This window comes from Astyanax mexicanus, chromosome 11 (genome assembly GCF_023375975.1).
Source record: "Astyanax mexicanus isolate ESR-SI-001 chromosome 11, AstMex3_surface, whole genome shotgun sequence".
Lineage (NCBI taxonomy): Eukaryota > Metazoa > Chordata > Actinopteri > Characiformes > Acestrorhamphidae > Astyanax > Astyanax mexicanus.
Genome location: NC_064418.1, coordinates 11,275,740 through 11,287,779, shown reverse-complemented (window position 1 = coordinate 11,287,779; position 12,040 = coordinate 11,275,740). Strand labels below are relative to the sequence as shown.

General features: G+C 44.5%; 1 protein-coding gene across 1 annotated transcript in view; it reads left to right on the top strand.

The window, feature by feature from the left end:
* The window catches only part of klf7b (Kruppel-like factor 7b), a 70,888-nt gene that overhangs the window by 42,995 nt on the left and 15,853 nt on the right, over window positions 1-12,040 (top strand). The window contains exons 2-3 of the mRNA XM_007260433.3: window positions 1,947-2,562; window positions 8,586-8,709. Coding sequence (XP_007260495.1) covers window positions 1,947-2,562; window positions 8,586-8,709 — 740 coding nt within the window. The remainder of the gene's footprint in view (window positions 1-1,946; window positions 2,563-8,585; window positions 8,710-12,040) is intronic.

The following is a 12,040-nucleotide window of genomic DNA, read 5'->3' as shown; positions in this document are numbered from 1 at the left end:
CTAGGATTCTCTCTTTTTAACGAACATGTTTGATGTTCCATTACAAAAACGAGTTACTTACTTAAAGACATGTTGAGTCCTATCAATACCGTGGACAAGAGGCTAGCCAAAGGCCTTCTTTCTGCGCTGCACTGTCTGCAATGCAAAAGACTTTGTTCAGCATGTTATTTTTTATTTCAGCAGCCCTTATCAGCGGGTTCAGTTTGAAACAGTCACCTCGAAGAAAACCCTTTGATTTATGTTCATATGCAAATGTTTCCCTATTGGGGAAAAAAATATATTCTCTCTTTTTTTTTTTTTACCCAAATGAAAAGTGCAGCTTATCGGCATGTCGCAGACACTGGGGACAATTTGCAGAGACCTCGTATTTATTTGTGCTGTGGTTAAAAGGGACAGAATAGAAAGCGTGAGTGAGCAAATGCTGTAGATGCTACGTTTTGTCATGTGTGTGAAATTAAGAGAATGGAGCCACAGTCGCTGTAATTTGCACCGGTGACAAGAAGGAATGAGCCAGAAGGGTCCGGCGACCCAGACTCCCCCCCTTCCAACACTCCTGCGACCTCGCTGCCAAAGTGCTTTTACTGCAACATGCGGAACGGAACACTCTAATATCCAAACTGGCCACTGTGACTGGAGAACAATATTGTTAGACCGTTAGAAAAGAAACTGCTGAATAGGCAGTCAGTGAGCCATAGACACTCTCTCACTCTCTCTCTCTCGCTCTCGCTCACCCACTCTCTCTCCCTCTCTACTCTGAGTTATTTCTCACTTTAATGAATCCCCCTGCACAAAAGAAGGCTAAAGGTTTATTTTCTTAAGCAAGGAGCTTGTTTCTGGCACAATAGCGTGGAGCAAGCAGGCCATCCGAGGAAAAGCATAACCCGCATGGGCAAATGCCTTCCTCTCGCGCTTAGCAAGAGTAATGAAAATTCCTGGGATGTTTTATTTCTCTCCCAGAGAGACGTGGAAAGGGCAGAGTGGGTCGCGGCTCAGTAGAAGCCGCCCCTGCAGCTGTGATCGATCACTCGCCGCGCTGACCTCTCTCCAGCAGGTGTACTTGTTGACACCCCCAGTGAAGCCAACTGCACCGACACAAGCCAGTTTGACAGGCAAGGTGTTAATGTGCCAGGCGGCTTTACAGCAGCTTCAGCTGTGGGCGCTGATACTTTTCTACGCTATTGTACAACAGCTCCATTGACTGCGTCCAGCCAGCCCACAGCGTTGGCCTCCACAAATGAAAAAGAGTTGAAGCATGTGTGGGATTAGGGGAGGAAATCATTTGACTAATGACAAACGGGTATTCTCTTTAAAGAAGGCTAACAGGTGATGGAGAAAACCAAGCCAAGTTTTCTTTTCCTGTTTAATTTTGCCTGCCAAAATTAGCTTACTACCAATTGCTCACCAAATAAGCAAGCAAGCAAGGATGGCAACAGCAAGGATTCCTCAGCCTAAATTGATTTATTTTTAAATCGGAAGTTCTCAGTTCAAGAACCTGCTGCTGATAAACTGCTTATAAATATTAGTTGCTTGTTTCTTGAGAGCTACCATCATGAAGGTTAGATCTCTGTCCCCAATCTAACACATCCCATTCTGATCCTAACTGATCAAGCACTCCTAATGGCAATTATTATTTTATTTTATATTAATTAATCATTGTAAATAATTGTCTACACCAAGTTTGAAGTTTTAAGTAGCAGAAATATCAGTTCTTCTTCGAACAAGTTCTTCTAGTTCGTGGTTGATGTGAACATGCCTGTGCTTGACAGTTAGTCCCCAGGACTATAGTTGAGAATGTGAATATTGTCCAGTTTATTTATTTTTAATATTTGTCTTATTATAGTAAAATTGTCTTGTGGTTCATTGATCAAATTCATGAGGATCAAAATTGTGATAACAATTTCCTATGCCTGACCATATGCTTATCCCTCTCTTTTCTTTGTCCACAGACATGTTTGGAGCTGGAGCGGTACCTTCAGACAGAGCCTAAGAGGCTTTCTGACCTCTTCGATGAGGAGCTGGACTGCCTCCTGACGCCCGCATTCATGAAAGGCGACAGCGACGAGGACCTAATGGACCCATTGCTGTCTGGTCTAGCCAACCAGCCCAGTCCTCCGCCACCGTTGCTTGTCTCCCTGCCCAAGAGCCTCCACATCCCTGCCAGTGGAAAACCAGCAGAAGTATTGGTAGGAAAAGAAGGCAGCGGAGGTGTGAACCCAGCGCAACTGAGTGCAGTCACCTCTCTCACGCCACCCTCTTCGCCCGAGCTGGGCCGGCACCTGGTCAAGCCCACGCAGACTTTGAGCGCCACGGCCGATGGCACGCTCACGCTCAAGCTGGTGGCCAAGAAAGTGGGATTGGGAGCAGCCAAGCTTGTGGCAACGCACTCACTACCCTCACCACCCAGCCGAGGAGCACAGAGTGATGGAGAGGGAGGCGTGGGATCGGTGGGAGTCAACGACATCCCAGAGAACAAGAAGAGGGTCCACCGCTGCCAATTCAACGGCTGCAGGAAGGTTTACACAAAGAGCTCCCACTTGAAGGCACACCAGAGGACACACACAGGTAAGATTTACGAGCATTTTCTTTCAATTGATCAAGAGATCACTTGATCACAATTGCCCTGCAAAGGGAGATGAGGTCGTCCCATCCAGGCACCCCATTTTAAACAGATCATCAGTTTTAATTTATTTCTTGTGTTAAGTGTCTGAGAAGTTCCATTCCACGGTTGTCTTGTGATAAAAAATGAGTAACGAAGAGATACATATCAGAAATCCTTGGGATACAACAGTGTAGCTTTTCAAGGGTTTAATACAGCAAGATCCAGCCCAGCAGCTCTGCCCAGAATACTCCATTCTTCTCCCACCTCCGTCTCCGGCATCAACAAGTTCAGCAACACCATTCAAAACCTGTCAGCACGGTCAGTAATTGCAAGATGATTGATAGAGCAGCTGGGCTAAATCTCGTTTCCCGGCTAATTCAGCCACGTCCACCTCTGGAGCCGCTGCCGTTGCCCTCTTGCTGAACTCAGTGAGAGTGAGTTGCGCTCCATTGTGGCCACGGTTCCCGCTGTGATGATGCCCTCGCTGCGGCTAATCTGGCTCCCGAGGCCGGCTGTTGACTCGGCAGGTTCCCCGCGAGCGGTAGCGATGCTAATCACTGGCGCACTGATGCTAGTGCACAGGCAGCAGTCTTGCTTTTGAAGAGTGAGTGAGAGAAAGTGTGAGGGAAGAAAGAGAGAAACAAGTGATGATAGGAGGGAAGGAGAAAATAAAAAAGCCCGAAGACACGCTGCTGCGTTGCTAGCTCAGCAGCAGATATGTTCATTACAAGCTGGATTCGGTGATGTAATTAGCTTAATCCTCTTTTTTCGCTTATTATTTCAATAGATTACTGACACAGAGAGATTAAGATTACTGCAGGACTTACTGCGGGGAAGCCTACGCGGAGATGGCAAGGCCCTGCTAGGCTTTGTCAACAATGCTACAGTGGGAATTTTAGCGAATTATCTTCCCAAATAGAATACAGGGGGGGAAGGGTGGCGGGTTACAGTGTAGCTCAATAGCTCTGCAGCTGAGATGCAGCGTGTGGGAGAAGGAAAAGCAAGGCCTGTAATTGGATCGCTGCTTAAATTCGAACCTCAGAGATCATAGCAGCTCACTCTCTCTATCTCCAGCTGACTGAAGAAATGTAATTAACTGTGGCATATGCACCTAGGCCACTGGTGGGAGTTCGGTGGGGGGGCTGTTGATTAGGAGGGGGCAAGTTGCTAGGAAACCGTTATCAGGGGCAGAAGAAAGGCACTAATAGGCTGAATATTTGCAGCTCTGGACACCAGTTAACGGCGACAGTGTGCCAATCCAAGCAGCGTGTCCTCTAGCCAAGGGTCCAGCTTCAGCCTGCAGCCCACCCCCACTCCCCTCTGTAGGTTTGGGTTGCCAGGCAACTACATCACACTCATCTAAAGCGAACAATAATTGGCTGGTGCTGCTGGAGAGTGTCCCTCCGTTGCATACTGCAACTGCACGGCTCCCCCTCAACCTTACTTTCCTCCATCTCTTTCTCTCTTGTTCTCTCTCGTTCTTTCTCTTTCTCTCTATCACTCTCTCTCTTTCTGACCGGTTGCTAGGCGACTCCATCATGCATCCGTGCCTCCCCAAGTTATAATTGGCTGGCGTTGCCGTTGCCCTGGTTGCAGGTCCAAGCCTGCCTCGCTGCTGTCTAAAAAGAGAGAGAGAAAGAGAGAGAGAGATAGAGAGAGAGGGAGGACAGAATGGGCCGTGGCAGAAGGAGGGTGAGGGTGCCTGTTTGTGTGTGTGGAATAAGGCTGGTGCAAGGGGGGGTAAGGGGTCTCTGGCCAATTACCCAGAGTGCAGTGTGAAACGTTTGCTGTCTCACACCTGCGGCCCCACCACTTTGCAAATGACAGAGCAAGGGAGGGTTCCTGTTCTGCCCATTTGCGTAGATATAAGAGCGCACGTTGGGGATATTATTTACCACTGATTTCATAAACTGAGGTGGCTCAAGGACAGTGTGATTGCAATAAAAGCGCAAGACAAAAACGGCATTCAGACCTGCTGTTGCTGCGCCTCCATCTCGCAGTCAAAACCAAGCAGCGAGAGATGCCGCGGTCTGTTTATCGCATGCCCTATTCTCTGAGGAGCAAAAGGACAAGCGCCGACAGTTTAGTGGAAATAATGGGAGTATGGTTTTCTCGCTTTGTTGCTCGTAATCCTCAAAGAGAAATATGGGCAGAGGGAAGGGAAGAGGAAAGGGTGGCAGGAGTTACATCACGCCGCTTGCCTTTGTCGTCCGTGCTGTGTCATTCTTTACCTTCTGTTTCATCATCACAGACTTCCATGACTGGAAGACAGGCAAATCCCGAGTATTCCCGCAGATTATGTAAACCCTCATCTTTTTTTACCTCGCATTGCATCACCAGCTTCCAAAAACTAAAACTTAAATTGTGAGAACCAAATGAAGAAGTAGGCAAATTGGGGAATAACTTAAAGATGACACATCCAGTCATCCGTTGCATGTCTTGATGGTTCCACCAAAGATCAAATGTTCTCAGTTTTCTCTCAGTTTTTGTTCTCTGTGGCACATTAGCCAGTTAGTTGTTGGTGTAGCGTTAATGTAGCACAGTGGATAACAACACGGCCTTCCACTGGGGACTGGAATCAGAATTCAGAAGTTACATTCCCTAGCCGGGCAAAAAATCACCCTAAATGCAGGGGTTTCCTGCTAATAGTCTGCTAGAATGTCTTATCCCAAACACATTTGAGTTTGAGGTCCAAAGTGTGGTCAAAAGTGCTTAGCTTTAGAGCAACTACAAGGCTTCTATTAGCTGGTTGAAAACAAGCTGTGGTCTAAATATCAGGAAAGCAGGCTTGGGACTGGAATGTTGCTGGTTCAAGCCTTTGCACCAGCAGGAAATTGGGTCATTTCTCATCCTTAACTTCCTATTCATGGCTGATGTGACCTTGAGTAGCGCTGCCCACTTACTCTGGATGCTGGTGCTCACAGCTTCTAGCCACGAGTGTGTGCGTTTTCACTACAGTAGATGGGTTAATTCTGGAGACTAAACTCAACTAAAGGTTGTACTGCTGTCTATTGACTAAAAATCTGATATTAGAAATAACTTAATCTTAAATTAAGTACCTCTGACCCTGCGTCAAACATGGCGACAAAGCAACATCTGGTAAATCGAAATAAGACTTTCTCGGCTTATTGTGTCAATTTGGACACAATAAAGTTACATTTTAAACTGATTGGCTCGACAATTTCTTCAGAACAATCGTAGACATGGGGGACCAAGGTCCACAGCTTCTGAACTTTGGAACATAAAAAAGGGGCTCAAAAACTGTTGTTTTTCGTTATCCTGTTTACACACAGGAACAATTCAAATAACAAAATAAAGTAAAAAGGAAAAGAAAGAAAGAAAGAAAGTAGAGGTTGTTGGTGTCTCTCGTTGGTTAGTCACTTGATAGGCAGCTTGCTAAATTAGCCCCAAACTTGGGGTGACGTAAGGGACTTGTCACCTGCCAGTGTAAAAGCAGGGTTACAGACTTTCTTTAATGGTTTCTGCCACTCATATATGTATAAACATGCACAAGCCTAAAACAATCATCCTAAAGCATGAATTCTGTCTAAAAATTTGTCCTTTGTAGTGGAAACCATAATTTTTAGCCAAAATATTGTCCCGTTATCTTTCAGCATAGAGGTAAATAAAGATGTCCTCTAATCGCTAATCCCTCTCAGACAGCTATTTGGTCACTACCCATCTTTATTAGCTGGTGCTACTCGACCTCAGGCCGTACACATGCTCTAGAAACGTCAGGCCATTCCTCTACTGTACTGTCACCCACAATCTGGAGAAGTACGCATTTCCGATTGAGCGGCTTGGATTTCACTTTAAACGGCACTTTAGTCTAGTTAGGAAGATTGGTGGACGAGGCGAGAAGCGGCAGTGCTGGCAGCTGGCTGACTGTGAGTGTGGTATTACTCCCCATTAAGCGTCATTAAGACCCCAATTATCCTTACCACCCCTGGATCTGAATCAGCGATGCCGACACCCTTCAGTTCCTCCTCCAGGCCTGGAAGCCCTGGGCCTGATCCAGCCGTCTGTTCCCCGAGAATGGTAGCTCCAGGCTGAGGTAGAACCGTGACCAGAGAGTCTCCCCCAGTCCCCCCATCCCTTTAAGCTAGATAGATAAAAAACTACACCCTGTTGAACAATAGGGATCTCCTCTACCATCTGCTTTATCTTCATCTGAAATTCACGTCGCTCATCAGGGGGCGAGGGAACAGTTAATGGAAATGTTATTCCCTGTTTTTAGTAATGCGACTCTCTATTATGAATTAATGCGGCCGAGTTGAATGAGTTCCTTTAGGCAGGCCAGGTCTAGCTTCTCAATTCATTTATTTTTTGAAACAGAATTGGGTGAAAAAAGGGGAGCATGAACTGAATTGGCTCGCTGAGCGCTGCTGCGGAGGGTGCGACTGCAGCAGGAAACGTGATGTGGGCTGAGAGGCAGACGGAGAGGGAGTTGAGGGGCTTATAGTGAGAGAAAAAGAGAGAGAGAGAGAGAGAGAGAGAGAGATTGGGTTTGAAGGCAGATAGTGGGAGAGAAGACAAGAGTGAGAAAGCCTGAGAGACAGAAAGAGAAAGAGATAGAGAAAAGGCCTAGAGAGAAAATGATAAAGAAAGCGTGGGGCATTTAGCAAGAGAAAGAGGCCCGGAGAGATAAAGAGAGAGAGAGTGATAGATAGAGAGAGAGCAAGAAAAAGAGAGCAAAAGGCCTAGAGAGAAAGTGATAGAGAGAGTTGAGGGCATATAGCAAGAGCAAGAGGCCTAGAGAAATAGATAGAGGGAGAGACAGAGAGAGAGAGGCAAAAAGAGAGAGAGAGAGAGAAAAAATGCCTAGAGAGAAAGTGATAGAGAGAGAGAGTTGAAGGCATGTAGCGAGAGATAGAGGCCTAGAGAGAAGGTGATAGAGAGAGAGTTGAAGGCATATAGCAAGAGAAGGAGAGAGAGAGAGAGAAAGACGGAGATTGAAAGAAAGAATGGTAGGCAGGAGGTTTGAAGGCAAACAGTGAGAAATGAAGAGAGAGCGAGAGAGAGAGAGAGAGAGAGAGAGAGAGAGATTTGGGGTAGATAGAGAGATGCCTTGAGGGAGAGAATCAGAGAGACAGTAAGGGATGTAGATGGAGGCAAAAGACAAGAGACAGAAAGAGAGTGAGATAGTGTGTGAGAGAAAGACCTAGAGAGAAAGAGTGATATAGAGAGAGTTGAGGGCATATGTTAAAAGGAGGGCATGAAAAAGAGAGAGGGGAGTATACAATGAGTGTTGATGCAAAAAAATAAGAGAGACAACAAGAAAGAAAGAAAGAAAGAAAGAAAGAAAGAAAGAAAGAAAGAAAGAAAGAAAGAAAAAGAGAGAGAGTAAGAGAAAGAAGCGAGAGAGATATGGGCCCTCAAGAGAAACAAAGAAAAAAGTAAAAGCCTAGAGAGAGAGGGATAGTAAGTATGGGACATTTAATATGAGATAGATAGATAGATAGATAGATAGATAGATAGATAGATAGATAGATAGATAGATAGATAGATAGATAGATAGATAGATAGATAGTTTGGGTGCATAGTGACAGAGAGATTGAGAAACACAGAAAGAGTTACATATAATGGCCTAGAGAGAGAGATAGTAAGTATGGGGACATATAGTATGAGATAGAGAGAGAGAGATAGATAGAGAAACAGAGAGAGAGAGAGAGATGAGCCCTCATGAGAAACACAGAAAGAAATACACAGAGAAAGACCTACTATGGGGACATATAGTAAGAGAAAGAGAGAGAGAGGGAGAGATAGATAGAGAGAGAGAGACTGATGGGGAGAGAGTGAGAGTGATAGAGAGACACTGTCATTGTGCAGAGTGTAATAAAAGCTAATCATATCTTTATTATTGTTTTAATGTGTGTTTGGATTGTTCTGCTGGTACTTAATTAAAACACGTGTTTACAAGCATGTGAGCACTGACAGGCAGGCTAATGTGGAGTGTGTGTGTGTGTGTGTGTGTGTGTGTGTGCAGGTGAGAAGCCGTACAAATGCTCCTGGGAAGGCTGTGAGTGGCGCTTCGCCCGCAGCGACGAGCTGACTAGGCACTACCGCAAACACACCGGCGCCAAGCCCTTCAAGTGCAACCACTGCGACAGGTAAGGCGCACACACACACACTAGAAACACACACACCCACACACACACACACACTCACACACACACTCACTCACTCACACACACACTCACTCACACAGGGCCTTTTTCATACAGACTGTATGATTAGAAAGAACTATCTCTATATCTCTCTCTTTCTCTCGCTCTCTCTAACGCCCCCACTTTTTTCTCTCTACACCTGTCTGTCTCTGTCTATCAAACCTGCCCGCCCGCAATCCCATCTCTCTGTCTTTTTCTTCCTCACACACACACACACATACACACACAAATAAAACCTCCTCTCAGCTGGGATTCCACAACACACACTAAACTGTGCAGCTCAGATCTAATACTCTCTCTCTTTCACACACACATTTTTCCATCTTTTCATCTCCCTCTCTCTCTCTCTCTTTCTCTCTCTCTCTCTCACTCTCTCACTCTCTTTCTGTTTGCTGTGTTTTGGGATGGATGGTTTTGGCAGACAGCTCAGGCCCTCAGTCCCTTCAGAGCAGTACCAAATCTCTCAGTTTAAAAGTGTTATTATTATTATTATTACTATTATGATTAGTGGACCAATAGAAATGCTCCAAAATGACTTGCCATACAATCTTATCGTATTAACTTTTCTGCTTTAATTTCTTCTGTACTGTTATGGCTTTGGAGATGTTATAAAAATAATGATCAGCAAACCGATTACATATATTTGCATTTTTTCCTTGATTTAACTTTCGCCTTCCATCACTTTCGATCATTCTCATTCTGTATTCTCTCTTTCTTGTCACTCTGCCCTCATCATTGGTTTGTATGTGCCCCCAACACTTTGGCATGGAAGCAGGGAAAAAAGAGAGACAGAGAGAGAGAGAGAGAGAGAGAGAGAGAGAGAGAGAGAGAGAGAGAGAGAGAGAAAGAGAGAAGATAAAATAAGACCGTGTATTTTAAAGCCTGCGAGTTACATAATGCGAGTAAGAGGAACTTGGAGGAAGGTGCAGTAAGACGAGCGTGTAGAACATTCTGGAGATTGTGGAAAGACAAACCTGCAGTGACGCAGGTTCACTAACTGACCGCCTCGTCTCGTCTGTTATTGATTATCAAAGCAAACAGGGACATTAAAGGGCTTACATCCAGGAAAATCTCATTCTCCTTCTTTTTTTCCCCCTTATTTTTCAAATCAAGACATTCTCGTGGTACTATTCATTCTATACTCTGTGTATGGAAACGTTAAAAGCTGCAAAAACAGCCCAGTTTTCATTCACTGTTTTTATGATGTCAAAAAGAATCATACCAGGGATTAAAACCAACCAGAGTTTAATTTAATTAGACTTAAAAGCACAGCTCTGATATATGTAAATCATTGCACCACAGTGCCTTATTCACAAAGCAGTCCAGTCTGAAACATTTAGTATTCCTTGATCATTCGTAAATGAATGGAGCTAAATTGCCGTAGGCTGCACTTATTGCATATGACAGTTGGTCACTCCACACAGTGATACGAGAGACACTAACAGCTTAACCCTTAGAAACCCTACGGACGGATTTTTCGCCTAAAATTGGACCTTTTGTTCTCGATTTAATTACTCAGGAATGCCTTCACGCATTAGCAGAAACCATATATGGTTAGAAAAAGGGTAGGACTTAATCTTTCTTAAAAAAAAAAAAAACTATCCCAGTGCAGTAAAGCATCTGCAAGAAATCCATTGAAAAAAAAAAACTAAAAATTAAGATCTCCTTCAAAGTTCCTTGTTTTATATTTATTTGCTCAAAACACATAATTTTTTATTGATTTAACGTCACTCTTGGGTCTGTGAGTAAATCGCATGAACGTCGTCATTGCCACTGATTCCTCAAAGTGTTGAAAAAAGGGACTTTCCACACAACAAACAAAAAAAATTGTATTTATATTTATATATAATAATTACTGTGTTATAAGACCTGAAAGAGGAACTGATCAAAACAGAGGAAAAAACACACCTAACAGGCAATGGGTTTTAAGAGTTAACTAACATTGTGTGGGCATATTCGTTGTCTTTCATGTCAGAGCCTCCAACTGTGATTTTTCAGCAGGATAATGCTCGCCCACACACAGCAAAAGATTCCTAGTTATGTATAATTACCTGATTGTTGATTTATTGCTGCAGGATGCCATATGAAACATGCATTCTCCTTGCCCAATCGTATCTCACACTGTCTTGTATCTAGGCTAGAGGCAGCCAAACAGGGTACTAGAGCAACCTTAGCATAGCAAAGTTGTTATATATATATATATATATATATATAGCTGTTTTGTGTACTGGAAAGCAAATGATATGTTTTAAGACTGATGTGAAACTGCTTTTTATATAATACTACATCAAGCTATTGGTTTTCAAAGGTACTGGCCCTTTAATGACACTGTAGTTAGAAGGCAGTCTGTTTACAGTTTACTTAAGGCTGGTATATGCTTTGGCAACGTGTTGGCAAAGTGTTTTCTACAGCATAGCCTGTGCAAGTGCCCTACGCCACTGTGAGCATTTACACTTGTGCATTTGTATGTCTGTTTCTTTTTTAGTGGACCAATGAGAGCTGCTGCTGCATGTGTTATGCAATGTGCACTTAGATTCCTAGGCTAAGACATGGGGTATGCACTGTGGCATAGGTTTGACGCAGAAAGGTTTGCTCTAAGTTCGCTCCAAACCGAAAATAAACCCATATAATAGGAAAATATACAGACTATGGGCCCTTTAAGTGTGCTGTCAGTCAAGAGCTTGTAATCTGTTTTCTTCATTATGCAGCTCTTCTTTAGTTACAACACAAGCAATTTGGTTTAAAGTAAAGCTGCTCACAGCATTATCATGCTCAGACTGAGAGATGAGCACCTACACACATAACTCATACAGTCGTACACACACACATACAGCTCATAGAAACATTGTCATTACATCCCACAATCCTGTCAGAAACAAAAGCTCCCTTTGTCTATAAGAGACGTGACAGTGATGGGCTTTGGGAGGACTGATTGAGTGTGTGTGTGTGTGTGTGTGTGTGTCTGTGTGTGAGTGTGTGTGTCTGTGTGTGTATGTGCGAATGACAAAGCGAGAGTGTGTGTTTCCGAGAGAAAAGAGAAAGGAGTGTGAGCGAGGTTTCCATGCACGCGGGGGTAGCTTTGAGTGATAGCCTGTCAGGTGACAATAGCGGGATGCTGTCACTCGTCCCGGACGGTTGGCGCCAATTACACGCCGGCGTCCGCGTGTGCTCCACTCCAGGTGGAACCGCAATTAGCTACGGTGGCAGCAGGCTGGCCAACCTGCACCCCGTCCCGACCGTCCACCTCCACTGCCACTGTAATGCTGTACAGTGG